We start from the raw sequence: 19,749 nt of genomic DNA on the forward strand, positions 1-19,749 counted from the left end.
GGTTCTGGCCAGGAGCCAGGTTGTGTCCAACTGATGCCCCTGGGTGAGACTTCAGGAGGGGCAGGCAGGGCAGAAGTCAGACTCTTACCCTTCTAAGCAGTTTTTGAGGAGGGTGGGCCCCAGGGCTGGGGATTCTAGGGTTCATGTGCAGTTGCAGCTGACAACTCCAGCTTTCTGGCTATCACGAGGTGGCAGTCACACAGGCTGTGTCTAACACCCGCACCTGGTGGCTTGTCACTGGAGCCCACTCCCATGGCTCTGCCAAGGACTCTGAGTCCCAGAGCCCCCCCCGTTTCCCCCTCTTCTTGACCTAAGTCCCACCCCATACAGGTCGCTGGGAATTTGACCTTGTTCTGCACTGCTTTTTTACAATGCAAATGTGTTCATGTTCTACGTGCTTCCATTACCCTTTTTGGGGTAATGGCTCTATATTTAAAGGGAATCCTACAGGACTTCCCTGGTGGTCCAGCGGTTAAGAATTTGCCTGCCAGTGCAGGTGACAACGGTTAGATCCCTGGACCAGGAGGATCCCACATGCCACAGAGAGACTAAGCCCATGTGCCACAACTACTGAAGCCCGTGTGCACCCTAGAGCCCATGCTCTGCAACAAGAGAAGCCATCACAATGAAAATCCTGCACACCACAACTAGAAAGTAGGCCCCATTTGCCACAACTAGAGTAAACCTGTGCAGCAACAAAGACCCAGTGCAGCCAAAAAAAGCCTGCGATCAAATTACGTGTGTGTGTGTGTGTGTGTGTGTGTGTGTGTGTGTTAGTCACTCAGTCGTGTCCAACCCTCAGCGACCCCATGGACTGCAGCCTTCCAGGCTCCTCCGTCCATGGGATTTTCCAGGCAAGAGTACTGGAGTGGGGTGCCATTTAACCTCTGAGCCACCAAATTACCTGTAACAAATATCTATTACCTTTGTGATGAGAAAAGTAATATCAAACCATCAGAACCAAACTAGCAGCAGAGCCCAGACACATTTTTTGTCTGCACCAGTGCTTTCTAAGAAATACCTTGATATTGGCCGCCAGGAAAATAGCATGCTCTGTCGAGATGGCATCACTTGGATAGAAAATCGTGCAGTTTGGAATGGCTCGGAACATGGCTAGGTCTTCCAGGGCCATCTGGGAGGGGCCATCTTCACCTGAGAAAGCAAAACCATAGCCCAACAAAGAGACCCCAGTAGGAGCCTGCCCTCCACTGGATGAGCAACTGTGCTGCCTACCATGGGGGCCACAATCCCAGCAGTCACTATGGACATTGCAAGCAACACAGCAGAAGCCACTTCTTGGCCTCGAGCCTCGCCAGCATCTGGCACTCAGTGTGACTGGTACTGCTGCCCTAGGTTACCCGTGCTCTCTTCCAAGTACCAGGTCTCTGCCCCTGTCCTCTTCTCTGAGGAGGGTCCCTCCAGACTCTGTTGTTTCTTCTCTGCTCTTTTCCATCAAGAGATGAAAGTTTTCAGACTCGAGTGGTCTCTCATTTCTCATGGCCTTTAAAGTAGCTGAGCGTTATAGAACATACCTTCGGGGTGCCCTGGGGGTACTGTTGGAACTCAGGGACTTCATGTAACCCAATGTACACCAGGATGTCCGAGCTCTTCCAGCTAGAAAGGAGACTGTCACCATGGACACTGCCTGGCCTGGGACTGTTGTCTCTCCAAAGAACTCCAGTTCTTCTGGGTTGGACTTAGAACCACTTTTCCACTTGGCTGACTTTAAAACTGACTTTGCACCCAGCCCCAGGAGAGGCCCCTGTGCAGGCCCTCCTCTCTTCCGTTAAATCTGGCTCACCCATAGTCTCCTTTGCCAGTTGAGCTCTCCCTGAAGTCCCTGGGACAACACCCAGACGTGCAGTTCCAGCCCTCCCCTCCAGCCTTCTGGCAGCAAGGGTCAGCTGTCAGTCACATCTACCTTGATGACCTGCCCTGCCACAGGCGTGTCAGGTGCCCCATCTTTCTATAGTCCCCATTGCTATCCTCCACAAACACAACTCCCAGATGTTTCCTAGGCAAGAAACCACTGGGCACTGGCGTTTTGCTTTTCATGCAGTTTGGGACTCCTTCGTCAGTGATGTTGACGTCTTTGCTCAGGCTCTTGCAGGTTTGTTCCATTTTCCATCCAGTGCTAATGGACACCTCCATCCTCCTCCTGGCTCCCCCATTTCCCATCCACAGTTAATGCCCTGATGTTGAGCTCCTTGAGGCTTCCCATTCTACCTGACCAGGCTGCTTATCCCAGCAGAGCCCTGGCAGGCTGTTTGTCCCAACTCAGACTGAGGCGACCAAACAGCAGGAAAGAATTCTGTGATGCCAGAGTGGCCAAATCACTACCCAGTATGTGGCTTGACACAGAAGAGGCACTCAGGGTAAGTATTTCTCAATGACTGAAACAATAGGCACTTTACAGTAATACCAGAAGATCAGCTAAAAAGTTACCCAGTTTCTGGAACTTCTAAAACACAATATGGCCTTTTTAAAAAAACAGGTTACAAATAATCAAACTAGTATCACGGAACTCTATGTTGGGCAGTTCAACTGCTCACACACTGATCTTTCTCTGTAAAGGAGGGGGGCAATTAAGACGAAGGCATTGAGAACTCATACCTATGGACACCCCACAGTGGGACCCAATAAGATTGATGTTGGTTTGCGAGATGGCTCCCATCCGGATCTGATCAAATGCTCGGGTTAAAAAGGCAGCGAAGGTGCAAGCAAAAGCCACGGTGCGACCACGGGTGACACATCCCAGTGCCACGCTCACCTGCATCACAAAGAAGGTGAATCAGAATACTCTTGGAGCCCACTTCCCCTCCTGTTTCCCAGTGTAGAGTGTATGCTTCTCAGGATCACCTATCCTTCGTACCCCCTCACCTCGCCACACCCTCCCTCCACTCACCTACCTGGGAAAATCCCAAACCTGGCAAATTCACCATGTCCCCTGAACACTGCCAGAAATGAGAGGAACTGAAGTGCTGGCCCTATTCCTTCAAATCCAAGCTGGGGAACCTCGGGACACTCAAGGCTGCCCTGCAGTCCTTGTGGGTCTCCTTCCCACTCTCCTCGTCCCCTGCCTCTGTCCCCTCTCCCCACCCTGCTGAATCTCATCTTTCTCCTGTTTTCTCAAGGGGCTCTCTGACCGTGCAGTTGTCCCCTCCCTTCCCACATCACCTCAGTTTCTCCCTCACTTTCCCCTTGCACTCCTGCTCCAGATCCTGCCCTTCGTCCATGTTCTCCTTCCCAGGAAAACCTTGCACACTCTCTCATTTCCCACTTTCTGCACGTTCTCCTTCATCTAGGCCACCATCCCCTTGAGGGACCTGGAAGGGGCCAAATGTAAAAGGTCACCTGAGTTCCTCTGCATCACATCTGACCTCTGAGGTGCATCCAGCACTAGGGACCACCTGCCTCACTGGATGTTGCTGCTCCCTCCCCAGCTGGATCTGCCAGGAGGTGCGCCTGGACTAAGTGCCACACTCCTCCTCATCTGCCCCCTTCACAGGGAACCAGCATGGGGTCCCACGGTGTCACTCTGATCTGCATGATGCTAAGGTCTCCTCTGTCTCTCTATTGCTCACCTCTCCTGCAAAGCCAGGCTCACACACCCTGGTGGCCTTCAAACTAGAAGATGAGTATCTCGGAGGTAAACAAAGACCTTTCAAAGGGTGCATGGCTATGGCTGGTCTCAACATCAAGATCCTTGACTCCCACATCTGCCTGCTAGGGAAAGGGCCCAGGGCCTCCTTCCCACTGTCTCCCTGATAATCACCTCCCAGCAACTAACTGCCAAAAGGTATACTCTCACCCACCTTGGGTTGCTCCTTCAGTGGGGCAACATCCTGGAATGTAAGAGCTCCAGAAACAGAAAGAATAATTTGAAATAATCACAGCAGCCTTGAAAAACTAAAAAGCTCAAAAGACTAGACAACAAATCCTTCCGTAAGTCAGGGGTTTTCCAATTCTTCTAACAAAACTGAAAAAGAATCTAACTGAAGTGCCAATCCTTTACAAATAATTTTCCACAAACAACTGGACATGAAAGATCACTGTGTATGATTTTTGGCTTACAGCTGGGACAGGATTCAAATGAACTGAATGACGTTGACGCAACAAAATTCTTACTCTTTCCAGCACCATATTTACTTGAATAAGGTTTTCTGGCACTTACATCATTTAAATACAAATAGATTTTGTTCTGAATCTTACCTCATTCTAGCTCTAAATGTACTTAACTACTGCTACACAAGCTAAAAATTATAGCCATAGCTCAATCCAGAAGAAAAAAATGGTAATGCTCTAAGGCCTGTGGATGTAGGAAACAAATTTTAAAAACCATCAATGTATATGCATAGTTTATTGCAGAATTATCAGTAAAAGGCTTTCATGAGTAAGAAGTAGAATGGAATTAAGAGTTCAAGCAGAAAAACATTTAATTTCTGACAAAGAAAGCCTTTGTGTAACTGGATGATTTAAGTATTCAACTGTCACAAATTACAATATATGGGAAGTTACATCCTCGGCATCAGTTAAATCTAGATACCAAGGATATATTTAGATGCGAACTTAAAAAATTTAACGAAAAATTTAGATGTTAACTTAAAGCTTTTAGATCTACTTAGAAAAAGACATTCAGTGGTTTGGAAAGCAAACACATTTGGAGATAAATGATCTATCCTGACCTACCTGGCACCCCTACCCCCAGTCTAAGAGGTAGTCTAACCCCTCAGGGCTCACCGAGAGCTCCTGTGCCCCCAAAACCCATTCCTGCCCCAGTCTTGTCTGTCTCCCAGGTGCTCTGGCCTATGCCCTATTGCCAGCCTTGGTTCCACCCGGTCATCTACCCTGCATGAGTCTGCATCTCCCCAACCCCACAGCTACTGTCCTGGTCCAAGCTGTCATCTCCTGCCACTCCCCCACTTCCCTCAACAAGCTCTTCTCCATACCAGAGTCTCGGGCCCTTCCTCCTGCTCCCTGAACAGCTCCAATCTGGGCATGCAGGAGAGCTAGCTGGGCGCTCTGCTGGGAATGCTGTCCCTGGATCTGCGTGTGACAGACTCCTTGTCACTTAAGTCTCAGTTTAAATGTCACCTCTTCTGAGAGCTTGCTCCTGATTGGCCCTAGTCATGCTCTCCCTGTAGCCACCAGTTTTATCTGGCAGCACAGGACACTACTCACTTGGTGGCTGCTTCTTTACTAGTTTTTTTTTTTTTTCAGTTGCTGGTTGAAAGAATCAATGCCTAGGGAAGCAAACTTTTTGAGGCTCAATTCAGAAAAATATGAGTTGTATTTTTTTTTCCATTCAAAATGGAAATAGGTTAATGAGACCCACTGAAAAATGCTCATATCCTTACAATTGCAGTGACCTGCTTTACTGAACAGAGGGGCTTAGATTCCAACACTGATAGGGCCAGGGAAGCACCATGAACAAAGGAGCAGGCCAGCAGGAGGCAGGGACATGGCGAGATGGCTGTGGATGCCCATTTAAACAGGGCCCCTGCTTGACTCCAGTCAACTGGTGGCAGGAAGGAGGGAATGTTGTTCCAGTGTTGCCAGATCTTCCCATTATTTAAGAAAAATCCAGAAATCTGGATTCCATATAAAAATTTCCTGACCTTAAAAAGCTGGCAACTAACTTAAAATATTTGTAAATACTATTTGTTCCAAACAAAATATCTCTGGTCACGTGAGGCCTGCTGGCCCATAGATTTCTGGCCAGTGCTGTTTCTGACCTCTGTGATGTGAGGGTAAATGTGTGCTATCCTCTGCACTGGTGCAGAGCTTTAGAAGTCAAGGCATTTACTTGCACGAACACTGAAATATCTAGGATATATTAGGCCCCATAATACAAGGTGGAGAGACAGACCACAATTCCTTGAGGTTCTGTACCTACTGGCCACAGCCAGGCAATCCTACAACATCCCAGGGGCCACCTAGAGCTACTAGGGAGCTAGGCATTCTTCAGATTAGGAGCCCTGAAGTCAGATGGCTGCAGCTTACAGACTCTTTGGAGAGAGTATGGAGCCATCTAACCGTGCCTGGCCCAGCAATCCTGGAAGCCACCCCTCACACTCTTCCTGACTGCTCTCTACTTGTTTCCCCGGAGACTTTTTCCCTCCACTTCCTTTACCTTTATAAGTGGAAAGAAAAACTGTAAGGGGGGCAGGCCTCCTTGAGTGGGTCACCATTTGTCAATGAGATGACTCAAAGTGATGTTCCTAGCACACGTACCATGTTTTGCTCAGCAATAAAACACTCGATGAAGCGCTCAGGGTGTTCTCTCTTGAATATGTCAGAGAAGGTGGAGTTCTTGGTATCACCATCCAGCACAATAACTCTGTCGTTTGCATGGCCTAGCTTGGCCAGAGCCAAACCACATGCTTTCCGAGTAGCTATCTGAAAGTCAACAGGAGAGTTTCTTAGAATGCATTTAGAAGGAAGGTGAAATTTGGTAGAATTATGAATTGTCATCCTCCTTAATGAACAAAGCAAATTTGTAATTCACCAATAATCTCCTTTGGGGTAATAAAAAAGGACTGCTGAGACTTCCCTGGTGGTCAAGTGGTTAAAACTCTGCGCTCCCAATGCAGGGGCACAGGTTTAAGCCCTGATCAGGGAACTAAGATCCCACATGCCACACATGCGACCAAAAGGGAAAAAAATCCAAAACAACAGGATTGCTAGCCAATCTTACATCCATACTTGGCTCACTTGAGTATCAATTTCCCAAAGATAAATTTATTCTTGTCTCATTCTTACAGTTGATTAAAAACTTAAATTTCCCAACATGCAAATGCCTCTGTGACTTATTTTAATTATAAAGCTGGTAACAGGGGCTTCCCTGGTGGTCCAGTGGTTAAGAATCTGCCCTGCAATGCAGGGGACACTGGCTCAATCCCTGCTCCCGGGAGATTCCACAGCTGTGCAACAACTGAGCCCATGCACCACAACTACTGAAGCCCATGTGCCCAAGAGCCCATGCTCTACAACTAGAGAAGTCACAGTGTGAGAAGCCGCACAACACAACTAGAGAGTAGTCCCTGCTCTCCACAACTAGAGAAAGGCCATGTGTAATGAAGATACAGCACAGACAAAAATAAGTATTTTTTAAAAATGATAATACTCACTGTAAATGTTAAAACGGAGAACTTCAGAATCATTATACAAATAATAAATAATTCCATTAGCATACTGTTTGAGACTGGACTGAACCCATGGATTAATCTGGGGGAGAACTGACATATTCACTGTATTTTTTCTATTAAAAACCCCCCAGATCTGATATTCCCTCAAAGAGTTAAACACAGAATTACAATTATGATCCAGCAACTCTACTCCTAGGTAATTACCCAAGAGAAAAATACAAATACACAAAAAGCTGTACACTAATGTTCATTGCAGCATTATTCACAATAGCCAAAAGGTAGAAATAACCCAAATATGCAGCAACAGATGAATGGATAAATAGCAGACTCATAAAGTTTACCTATTAGATGATCTCATTTATATGAAATGTCTGGATTAGGCAAATCCACAGACACAGAAAGTAAATTAGCAGTTACTAGGGGCTGGGTGGGAATGGAGAGTAATGTTTGTGAATATAGTGTTTCTCTATGGGATGACTGAAATGCTGTAAGATTCAGTGTGGTAATAGTTGCACAACTCTGTCATATGCTAAAAACCACTGGATTATACACTTCAAATGGGTATATTGTAGAGAAAATTTTACCTCAATAAAGCTGTTATTAAAAAAATAAGGTTTGCCTCTTCATTTATTTATCTTTGTTCATTCATTTAAACACTCTTAAAAAATATTTTTTTAAAACAGGCACTTCACATAGATGAGTACAAAAGTCAAGTTATGAAAGGATATTGAATGAAGAGGCCATCTTCCTCCTGCTCTCCCAGTTCCTCTCTCCAGAGGTAGGGAAATGATAGGGTTGTGAAGTATCCTTTTGAGAATGGTCTACTCACAGAGCACGTGAGCTTTTAAAGGTATAGTTTTGTAAGTACCTTAATATAATATAGACCGTATACATTTATTCATAGTTATTTTACTTTTTATTGCTATTGTAAAAAGGAATAATCTCTCAATTGTATTAATACGAGAAAACAATCAATCCTTATTATATATTAGTTTAGCTACAAGCTCTCTTTCTGGACTCTTATTTCTAACATATTTTCTTATTTCCTTTCTTACTCATTCTGATTTCTATTCTCTTTTGAGTTTTCCAGACATACAACTCTACCACCTGCAAACAGGCTTGCCTTCTCATTGTCAGGATGGAGTCTTTTATTGTGAATGACCACAATTTCTCCTCTCTTAATAGTGGTGAATGATTTGCATTACTAATTTGAATTTCACTGATTCTGATACTTCTTTTAAGGCACTAAAGAAATTGAGGCTGGTGAATGTCTTATTTCAGTTCCATTAGTTCAGTTCAGTTACTCAGTCGTGTCCAACTCTTTGCAATGTCTTATTTAGAATTTTTAAATCAATATTCCTAAGTGAGGCTGGCCTGTAGTTTCTTCCTTTGGGCTAGCTTTATAACATTTTGGCTTCATAAATGACCTTCTCCATATTCAAGAAGGTTTGAAATAGCAGAGGAATTAATCTATCCCTTGAAGGTTAAAATTAAATCACTCTTGTAACTAACTGAGCCTGGTACTTTGGAGGTATAATTCCTAGACAGTTTTCTCAAATTTTCCTAATGGCTGTTGATCTCAAGTGTTTTTAAAAATTTTTATTTGTGGCCATACTGTGCAGCATGCAGCACCTTAGTTCCCTGACTAGGAATCAAATCCACGCTCCCTGCTTTGGGAGTGTGGTCTTAACCACTGGATCGCCAGGGAAGTCCCTGACCTACTTAAGCATTTTGTGTATTTTTACTTAACTTTGGTATTTTATGTATTCCTTAAGAAGGTCCATTTTTAAAATAGGTTTTCAAACCAATTAGCGTAGTTTTCTCAAAATTCTCTGAATGTTCTCTCAATTTGTGTTTATCTCCTCTAGTAACTAATTTTATTCATTTATAGTTTTTATCTCTTTAAGTAGACTAGATAATGGCTTGTCTACTGTTTAGTAATTCAGAGAGCCAACTCCTAGATTTGGTTATTAATGTGACTTTTTGTTCTTTAATTTACTAACTTTTTAATCAACTGGCCTGTGTCCTTAATTTCTCCTATTAATATATACACTTGAAACAAAAAGTTCCAATAATCTAACATATTTTCTAGACATAAACACTTCACCATAATCAATGCTGGAATCAACATTTATTCTATTCTGCACACTTGCACAGGTATTTCTGTAGGATAAATACCTGTGAGTTGCACTTCTACTTTGAAGGGTGTGAACAGTTGGTGTTAACACATATTACCAAAGTACCTTCTGTTAATATGTGCTTTTTATTAATAGCTTTCTTCTGCTTTTAAATTTGCTTTCTAATTTCTCAAAGTCAATTCATTTATTATTAATCCATATTACCAGGCTAAGAAAACGTAAGTAACACTCAAAATGTCCCCAAATAAATAAGGAAAACAAACAAGGGTCAGAAAAATTTCCTTTCTCCCAGGCTCACCACCTTGTTTCCTTAGGTTGTGAAGAGCCTGCCTATTTTGAATCTGCTGTAATACACCAGAAGGCAGGACACAAAAATCATGATAAAAACAGAAAGGGTTAATCAGGGTTTCATGCCTAATTTGTTTCCTTTTTGAAGAACTGGCCTTCAGTGAACTGGTGCTCTTCCTTGTGTAATCCAGGGATTAAGCCCAAAACATCAATCCAGCTAGGCCCCTGTCCTTCAAGTTTACATAGAATCATGGAGTTTCATGCACAATGGTCTGCCAGACCACAGACTGAATTTAGGAAGCAAGCAAAAGCTGCACAGCACTGGACGCAAGTAAGTAGTGACTGACTGGTAAGAAAGTTCAGACCCGAGTTAGGTTTGAAATCAAAGAATAAATATCAAAATAGTTAAAAGACAAGGTAAATCCATCTTTGTTGTTTATAACCTTTAGCTAAATGCCACACCACCTAAGAATTGGTTCATTTGGGGAAATCAGAGTAAACAAGAGTCCTCTGTATTTAGCAAAAGCAGAGAAAAAACAGTTTGCCTACCACATCACTGATTTCATAATCAGGTGGAGAGGTCATTTCTATAACTGAGATGTTGATTTGAGGCGAGTCTTCAATAGGGGCTTTTGGTTCGAGACTCTTGTTGGTCTCTATCTGGCTCTCAATTAATTTGATAATTGCATCTGCTCTTTCTTTTGGCATTGGCTTTCCGTGCCAATTTTCTGCATCTTCAACACCTGTAACCCAATGGATAAAAGACATTTATTCTGTAACTCACGAGCCCCTGTTTAGTCATCTGAAAAACATTTGAAAGGGAAAGATGTCAGCCACAGAGTAAAAACCTGGCACAGGGGGCCTGACATGGTACTGCGGTGGCAGGAGACAGCCTGGACAAAGGCCGAGAGGCTCTTAAGGGGGCCACTGGCCAATGTGCTGGTGAATGGAGGGAATGGTGAGGGAGACGAGGCTGGAGACAGGCAGGGAGGATCCTGTGGGTACAAAGAGTTTGAGTTTTGCCCAAAGCAAGATGGGAAACTCCTGAAGGGTTTGGAAATGGGAGAGGTAACTGATAAGATCCATGTTGTAGAAAGATCACCAAGGCAGCCATATGAGGATTGGCTTGAGGAGTCTGAAGTGAGGGAGAGAAGACCAGGCTTGGGCAAGAGAGGTGGAGAGGAGTGAACAGACTTGAGACATATGTTAGGAGCAGAATCAATTAGAATGGATGACAGAGTGGGGGTGTGTGTGGGGGGCACATAAAGGAGAGGTGGAGGCAAAGAAATACCCAGGTTTATTACAGGAGCAAATTGGGCAAGTAGTCATTTATTGAACTGAGTATACCAGAAGACTATTTTGAGGAGAAATCAGAGAATAGTTTTCTTCTAAAAAGTTAGTATTAAGAACACACCAGAAATCACTCCCACTGCAACTATTTATACTGGAGATGAACAACTTTAGTTGTCCGCTTTGAAATCTGCAAGAAGTTACAACTTTCAACCCCCCTCCTCCCGTCAGTTCCGCAGCTGCCTTTCCCAGAGGGGCCACTTTACTAGCGGCCTGTGTGTCCTCCCAGGTAGCGTGGGCACAGGCCATCGCATGCATGTGCATACATTCCTATTTATGTATCTGCTCACACACCCTCTCTGACTCAGTATGCCCCGTGGAGATGGTTCCCTGCTGGTCCGATAACTGATGGACTATCCTCCCAGCCGCTCCCTTGTGCTCACTTGCTGGGCGTCTGGGTTTCCCCTCCCCAGCCCTGACCAGATCTGCTATCTACAAGCATCAAAGAGAGCGAGAGCATCTGGCACATGTCAGAAGTGTAATCACTGTGCGTGAAGTCAGCTGTCTGTCTGCTCAGCGAGCCTCAGCCTCCTTCTGCCTCATGTGCTGTGCAGGGGCTGACAACTCTAAGCATAAAATCAACACTTCCTTACTTGGAATGCCCCGGCCCTTGAAGGTCTTGGCAACCACAGCTGTGGGCTTGTTCTTCATTTGAGCTGCCTGCCAGAACACCTGGCACAGTGCCTCCACGTCACGGCCATCCACTACCAAAGTATTCCACCTGTCAACAGAAGCAGCAGTCAGGTTATAAGGCGAAGGGGGAAGGACCAGAAAGAAGGTGACACCAAATAGGAAAATTACCCAAAGGCTTCGCAGCGCTTCTGATAGACATCTATGGAGTGCTCGAGAGGCAAAGTGGTGCTGTGGGTCAGGCGATTCACATCAAAGATGGCCACAAGATTGTCCAGACTGTAGTGGGATGCAAAGGCCAGGGCCTCCCAGACGGAGCCTTCCCAAGACTCGACATCTCCCACGAGGCAGAACACCCGGTAGCTGGGGCAAGTCAAGAGAGGTTAGGACCCTGCCTGGGGCTCCTCTGAGCCATTCGAACAAGTACATTTCACAAAGAGAAACGGAGGAAGAGAATGAAGCAGGTGCTTCAGATCAGCAGGTTCCTATGAGACAATTTCCCTTATCAAAGCTGCCCAAACTCAACAACTGAGGAATCTCAGCTTTAAAAGCTTGGGCTTCATGAGATGGGCTGCACCTTTGGCTAGTTCTCTCATTCTAGCTGCAAACACTATTTCCAGGTTCTTCTTCAACTTCTCCAGGTCCAATAAACAAGAGGGAATGGAGAGAAGGCCCTTAAACACCCAAACATTCACATATACAGTTTCTTGGTAAGCTTCTTTTTAAAGCACATCCACCTTCTATTTCTGATCTTACAAATTTATTTATAATAATCATAACAATCAAAACATTCTACTTCAGGAGCATATGTTGTTGTAAATATTAAACTCTTCTGCAGCAGAAACATGAAATGTTTATACCAATAAAATATAATGCAGACCCCAGGGTGTAAGTGAACTTTTAAAAAAGTGATTAACCACACAACAGGGACTAATAGAGGCAAAAAGGAGAGATGAAAAAGGTCAACAGTCTTATGGGAAATGGAGCAGGGCAACTGCCCCAGCAGTAGAGAAAGCACGCCATGGAGTGTATGTTCTAGTCCTATGGTTCCCCCAGGGCACCTGAGTCTGTGGCCCCTCAGTCCCAGGTTCCAGCCCAGGTGGCTCCTCTGGAAGCACTTTATTGTGCTTTCTCCACTGCTGGCACAGAAAAATGCTGTAAGTGAAATTGTTAAAGAGCGACTTACCACACAACAGGGACATCCCATTTTGCTGCTCTATATCAGCAGCACCCAGACACACACCCTTATAATAAAGGCATGAATCAGTCTTTCGGAAGGTGGAACCATTCCAAAAAGAGACCTTTGATTATTAACATACAGGGGTCCCAAATGGAAAGGCGAACACAACATCTGTTCACTGTATAGTGAAGCTCACTGAGAGATGGGAAACAGGAAGATATCTATCTTGGTAAAGACTTCAATCCTAACAAACTAGTTTCTATACTGCAGGCAGCACTTAGAACCCAACCAGAGATGCCAGAACAGTTTCCTGAAATACAATTTCTTTTTATTGCTTGAATACTTGGTGACCTGAACTTTTAAATCACTGTATTTCCAAACTAATAAATGATAAACAAAGCCAAAGTGCCAGGGGTGGGATAGTTGGAGAGTTAAATGGTTTCTGAGTAAGTGTCTTACCTGGCCTTGTCAAAGTACTTGCCAGTATACGCCATCCCACACGCAGCCCCCAGTCCTTGTCCCAGCCATCCAGTTGCCACATCAACAAATGAGAGTCTCTGTAGGAGAAGGGACCAAATGAACCTAGGTTAGGTGCACCTGCAGGGCATGAGTATCAGACCAACTTCCAAACAAAGGTTACTCATCACAGCGGCCCCTCCCACAATGCAAGGGAATTACTCTTCCCCACACCCACACGCACCCCAAGTCTCAGATCAATATTACAAAGACAAGGAAATCACAGGGAATCTATGCAGCTGGTGAGGTTGACTGCAGCTCTGACAACATAGAAGAGGGCATCTTCTCCACACGGCAGCCTAAGCAGAGCCCAAGAGCAAACCAGAAAAAAAACATCTAAGCATGAGCCTTGCCATTTTCGCAAGGCCTTTCATCTAGCCATATACAAACCAGATGTTCAATGTTTTTGAAGAACACAGGCTCTTAAACAGGAATCAGAAACACTAAGGACTTCTATTTCCCTGGTTTGTAAAACTCAAGTCAACTGAGATTTGGGAAGGGGTTATGTAAAAGGTCATGCTAGAAATAAATCCCTTTCCAGCACCACTCCACTGTTTCCCCCCACACTGCTTGTACACACAGGCTGTCACTGTCCCATGGAGAGAAGGTGGTGTCAAAGGTTTGCTGCACTGAGGCCCCACTCCCAAGCTTCTAAAGAGACACCAAACTTAGTCAATGCTTCCACTGCTACCATCTCTTCCTGTCCACAAACCTCTCTCTCCTCTGTCGCTGCAGTGGCCTCCCCACTTCCCTGTTCCACAGTCAATTCTCAACACAGCCACCAGGCGGAGCATGTTAAAACCTAAGCCCGCTTCTCAATTGCCGTGGAGAACTGTCCAAGGTCTTGCCATCTAATGTCAAACAAAGCTCAGGTTCTTGCAGTGACCCCCATCACCTCCCACTCTCTCCCCCGCTGCCCCAGGTGCCTGGTGTCCTGGCTGTCTTCTGAATGCACCAGGCACACACCTGACTCAGGGCTTCAGCATTTGTGCCTTCCTCTACCCTCAGAGTGCCCAGTGCTTATGCCTAGGTAGGGGCACAGCTCACTCCTTTCAACTCTCAGCTCAAATGTCAAAACCAAGACCTTCCTGGACCATCTCTTTCACCTAGTACTTCCTGCCCCTCCACTTCCTTTGGATTTAGGATTCTTGGCCCCTCTGGCATGCTAGCTATTTCTGGGTTAGTTTCTTCTCTGTCCCCTCCCTCCATTCAGATGTCAGCTTCATTCAAGCATAGACTGGTTAGTGTTGTCACTACAGGATGGCTGAATGGTACTTGTGAGTTCTCTAATCCCTCTCCTGTCTTGATCCACCCTATGGTTCTGCTCCTCCTGGGGCTCCTGACCTTCCTCCATGTGCTTCGTGCCCTCACTCTTTTTCTGTTTTGCACCTCTAGCTCTGACAACTGTCCCACTGAAATCCCTCCGGACAACCTTTCTGTCTTCTTCCCCACAGCTCCTAGTTTACTCCTGTAACAAACTCTGGTTCCCAGGTGCCTTGCATGCCCTTGGACCAAGCCTGGGCTCTATGCTCAGGCCAACTCCACTTCCCCCAGGTTTAATGTGGGAATTGAGTAAGACCACCCCCGCAAGGCTTTGCTTTCTGGGTATGATGGTGATGAAATCCCCCTCAGGCAGCAAGAGGCTGTAGGATTGATTGAGGAGACTGGCGGGGCATCAGCACAACGTCTGCTGTGGTGGAAGCACCCTTCCCATGGGTTCCCTTTTCTTTTCCAAGAATTCCTAAACCACGTGGGGACACACAACTGAGGCGGCCCAAGGCCAAAAATAAAGATGCACTCAGTGTGCCAAGGGCACCCAGAAAAGAAAGTCTTCTCTTCCAGGTAGCATTTCTCATCTTTGTTCTGACACAAAGCACACTTCAAGAACAAGTTTACAAACAGGCTTTTTGGTTACTTCCCATGCCTGCTTCGCTGAAGAAAGCAAAAGAGTTTGTGAAACAAAAACTAAGGCCGGGGTGGTGGATGGAGGGATCATGAGCACCATGAGGGCTCCAAGGGAATCTGAGCGCTTCAGTCAGCGCCATGGCCAGGCCTTAGCAGGTGGCCTCCATCTGTAGTTGTCTGCGTAGACACTTGTGCCCTGGGAGCATGGATTATGAAGATCCTGGCTTCTTGGCCTCTAGCAAGTCCATTTACTCTATTCCCGACCAGAGCCAAGATGGACTATGCTCCTGAGTGTTTTCTCTTTTCTTCTAACTTTATCTGCTGCATAAATCTGACACACACACAAATATTGGTAGCTAACCAGTGTCCAGCCTATGACTGCATGCCAGAAAGTCACTCTATACCTCTAAGGCTAATGACTCTGATTATATGACAGCAGTGGTTATGAGAGAATCTAGGCATTTTTGGGGGGCCCATGCTGTCCTGCTTGCAGCCATCTCCTGGACTAGGGATCGAACCTGCACCCCTGGCAGTGGAAACACCAAATCTTAACCACTGGACTGCAGGGAATTCCCACATCTCTCTCTTTCTATTTGCCTGTGTCCCATGGCACGGGGTATCCTATTTCCCCAACCAGAGATCAAACTTGAGTCCCCTGCAGTGGAAGCACAGAGTCTTACCCACTGGACCACCAGGGAAGTCCCTCTTTCCTTTTTTTAAAAACTAGAGCTCTAGGGACTTCCCTGGTGGTCGAGTAGTTGAGACTCTACGCTTCCACTGCTCAGGGTGTGGGTTCAATCCCTGGTCAGGGAAGTAAGATTCTGAATGCTGCAGCCACTCTCCCCCCACCCAAAACCAATAAACAAAAAACCCCAAAACCAAACTAGAGCTCTAAACAGTCATACTTTATATATCTATAGCTATTCACTTTTTATGATAAAGGAAATCTAAACTTACAGAAATGTTGTAAAAAGAACACAATGAAGTTCCCCATATTCTTTACCTAGATTTTATTAGCTATTACTAATTGCACTCGTCTGCTTTATCTCTCTTCCTCTACACATCTTTAATTCATCCTTGGGCAAACCTCACTTGAGATTACATTTTAGACACCAAGACAAGGGTCATTAACTACAGCTCCAGGTTCTCTGCCCGTACTCTGCCTTCTCTTTACTTTCCACTGCCTAGATCTGGGGTTTCTGTTTGCACACGATGTTCTACCAGTTAAGTTCTGAATGCTTTGCTCAGAACACAGCAAACCTTCAGATAGCATCAAAGAGCTGCTTGTTCTCCTAGGTTGATCTTGTTTTTAACATTCCTTTTCTTTCCTGTCCTCCAATGTCATGAGGTACCTGGTTACCATATCTAGACTCATGAGAAACTCCCTACTGGTGATCTGCAGAAAAATGGAAGAGAAAGCTGACTGATCAGAGCAGGATGTACCTTCAAATCAAGCTCAATGTTGCCCTCCTCTACCCAGGTGGCACAGGATGGGAGGAGCATGACTCTGGGTAGGGGGGCCTTAGTGCCAGATCAATTAAGGTGAAGTACCAAAGGAAAACAGGGGCTGCCAGTTGCTGCAAGTCATCCTTCCCACTATGCAGTTTCTGCTAGAACACCTTTTAGATCTTTATGAGTTGCCATGGTCTCAATGTTTGTGCCCCTCCTTCCAAATCTCTTATGTTGAAAATCTGAAGCTGAAGGTGATGGTATAAGGAGGTGGGGGTCTTTGGGGAGTGATTAGGTCATGAGGGCAGAATACTCAGGAGTGGGGTCAGTGCCCTTATAAAAAGGGAAACCGTTTCTCCTTCCACTGCACGATACAATGAGAAGTCTGTAACTGGGAAGATGGCCCTCACAAGAACACAACCATGTTAGTGCCTTGATTTTAGACTTCTGGCCCCCAGAACTGTGAGAAATAAATTTCTATTGTTTATAAGCCACCTAGTCTCTGGTGTTTTGTTACCCCAACCTAAACAGATGAAGACATGAAGCAAAGAGGGAAGAACCAAAACAATAAACAGAGGCCATCTCAGGCCTTGTTGACACACGGTGGCTTTTAAAATGAGTTTAAGAACCAAGTATCTGAACTGGCCCTAGGTTCCTGTGCCAGCTTACCTTGGAGAGGATGAAACGGTCATTGTCTGGGTTCTTCGGGTCCGCTTGTTTATACCTCATGACGTGGAAGAACAGCACAGACATGATCTCAGCAGCACTGCTGCATGATGTGGGGTGGCTGGAAGACATGGCACAGGTCATTTCTCACAGGCAAGTGACTCACCAGGGACACACACAGTGCACAAGGAGGCCTTTCAACACATGGTCTCCTCAAACCAAAAGCAGCAGTCATTTCTTCCAGCCCCAGAAGAATCCAGTCAAGGGAAAGGGATTCTAAGGCACTCAGTGGCCCCCGCTCCAAGCTCACAGCTTTTAAGAATGCTTTAAGGCCCAGTAATCTCACAACTCCTCTCCCAGAAGAGAGCAAGGCCTCATAGACTAGACTCCTTCTATCAGTGGAGCACCGACATACTTGAGGAGGTTCACTTGATGACTCTGTAAACATTTGAGTGTTACTTCACTTGAATTCATTTGTGATATCATTAATCAGAAATTCCACAAAGCAGAAATAAACCCACACCTATGTGGTCAACTAACTTTTGACAAGGGAGCCAAGAATACTCAATGCAGAAAGAACAAGTCTCTTCAACAAACGGTAAGGGAAAAACTGGATATTCACATGTGAAAACATGAAACTGGACCTCTATCTTATACCACTCACAAAAATTAACTTGAAATAGATTAAGACTTAAATGTAACACTGGAAACCATAAAAATCCTAGAAGAAAACATAGGCACTAAGCACCGACCTGAGTCTTGGTGAGGATTTTTTGAATCTGACACTAAAAGCAAAAGCAAAAAAAGCAACAAAAACAATAAAACAACAACAAACATAAACCAAGTGGGACTGAGTCAAATTCTTGACGGCAAAGGAAACCATCAACAAAATGCAGAGGCAACCTCCTGAATGGGACAAAAGTATTTGCAAATCACATATCCGATAAGGTGTTTACATACAAAATATATAAAAAGCTCACACAATTTCATAACAAAACAACAAAAAATTCTATTAAAAATGGGCAATGGATCTGAATAGGCATTTTCCCAGAGAAAATAGACAGCCAATATGCATATGAAAAGGTACTGAATATCACTGATCATCAGGGAAATTGCAAGTCAAAATCACAATGAGATATCCCCTCACACTCGTAAGAATGGCTATCATCAAAAAGGTGAACTAACAAATGCTAGCAAGGATGTGGATAAAAGGGAATCCTGTGCACTGTCAGTGGGAATGTAAACCAGAACAGCCACTATAGAAAACAATAAGAGGATCTTAAAAAACAAACAAAAAAAACAACCTACCTTATGACCCAGCAATTCAACTACTGGGAATGTATCTGAAGGAAATGAAAACACTATGTGGAACAGATATCTACACCCCTACATTCACAGCAGCATTATTTATAGTAGCCAAGCCATGGAAACAACCTAAGTGTCCACCGATAGATGAATGCGGATTTCCCTGGTTAGGAAACTATGATCCCACATGCTGAGCCACCAAAACTAAATAAATACATAAAATATAGTATTTCTTTAAAAAAAGATGAGCGGATAAACGAGATGTGGTACATATATATATGATGTAATATAATTCACTCATAAAAAGGAAATTCTGTCATTTGTGACAACATAGATGGACCCTGAGAACATTATGCTAACTGAAATAACTCAGAGAAAAACAAATATTGTATTATCTCACTTATATGTAGACTCTAAAAACAAACAAAAAACCCACACCAAACGTCCGAACTCATAGAAGATCATAGGATTTGTGGTTACCAGAGGTGGGGGTTGGGGGGAGCTGGAATTGGATAAAGTTGTCAAAAGCTACAAACTTCCAGATATGGGAAGTAAAACACAACTAAATGACTGTAGTTAACACTGCTGTATGATATATACTTTAGTTGTTGAAAGAGTAGATCCTAAGAGTTTTCATTACAAGGAAAAAACATTTTTCTTTTCCGTTATATCTATGAGATGGTGGATGGTAAATAAACCTGTGGTCATCATTTTACAATATATTTAAATCAAATTATTATGCTAATATATTAATGCTGTGTGCTCAATTGTTTAGTTGCTAGGTCGTGTCCCACTCTGAGTGACCCCATGGACTATAGTCTGCCAGGCTCCTCTGTCCATGGGATTTCCTAGGCAAGAATACTTGAGTGGGTTGCTATTTCCTTCTCCATGGATCAAACCCTCATCTCCTGCATTGGCAGGCATATTCTTTACTGCTGAGCCACCAGGGAAGCCCCGTGTGCTCAATTACATCTCAATAACACTGGGAAAGAAAATTTTAAAAAACCCCAATGAATAAAATGCATTCTACTACCTAAAGTGAGTTTCTTTTAGGAAGTAAATGGTCAGACTGAGAAGTTTCTCATGGTGGAGTAACTTGAGGCCCTTACAGAATGAAACAACCCTTGCTCTTAAAAAAGCAGCTTTCATGGGCGTCCAGGCAGGCACTATAGAG

At 44.5% G+C, this 19,749-nt stretch overlaps 1 protein-coding gene across 2 annotated transcripts in view; it reads right to left on the minus strand.

Annotated features, from left to right (window-relative positions):
• The window catches only part of TKTL1 (transketolase like 1), a 28,453-nt gene that overhangs the window by 6,435 nt on the left and 2,269 nt on the right, over positions 1-19,749 (minus strand). The window contains exons 2-10 of one of the 2 annotated variants that reach the window (XM_086389511.1): positions 17,274-17,391; positions 13,194-13,291; positions 11,726-11,917; positions 11,518-11,645; positions 10,124-10,317; positions 7,131-7,151; positions 6,235-6,399; positions 2,614-2,770; positions 1,022-1,152 (exon numbers count right to left, since the gene is read on the minus strand). In XM_086389511.1, coding sequence (XP_086245637.1) covers positions 1,022-1,152; positions 2,614-2,770; positions 6,235-6,399; positions 7,131-7,151; positions 10,124-10,317; positions 11,518-11,645; positions 11,726-11,917; positions 13,194-13,291; positions 17,274-17,391 — 1,204 coding nt within the window. The remainder of the gene's footprint in view (positions 1-1,021; positions 1,153-2,613; positions 2,771-6,234; positions 6,400-7,130; positions 7,152-10,123; positions 10,318-11,517; positions 11,646-11,725; positions 11,918-13,193; positions 13,292-17,273; positions 17,392-19,749) is intronic. The other variant, XM_086389512.1, reaches the window with a different exon arrangement.

The sequence above is a fragment of the Bos grunniens genome, chromosome X (genome assembly GCF_055505025.1).
Source record: "Bos grunniens cultivar Pamir isolate PY7600 chromosome X, Bosgru_T2T1.0, whole genome shotgun sequence".
Taxonomy (NCBI): domain Eukaryota; kingdom Metazoa; phylum Chordata; class Mammalia; order Artiodactyla; family Bovidae; genus Bos; species Bos grunniens.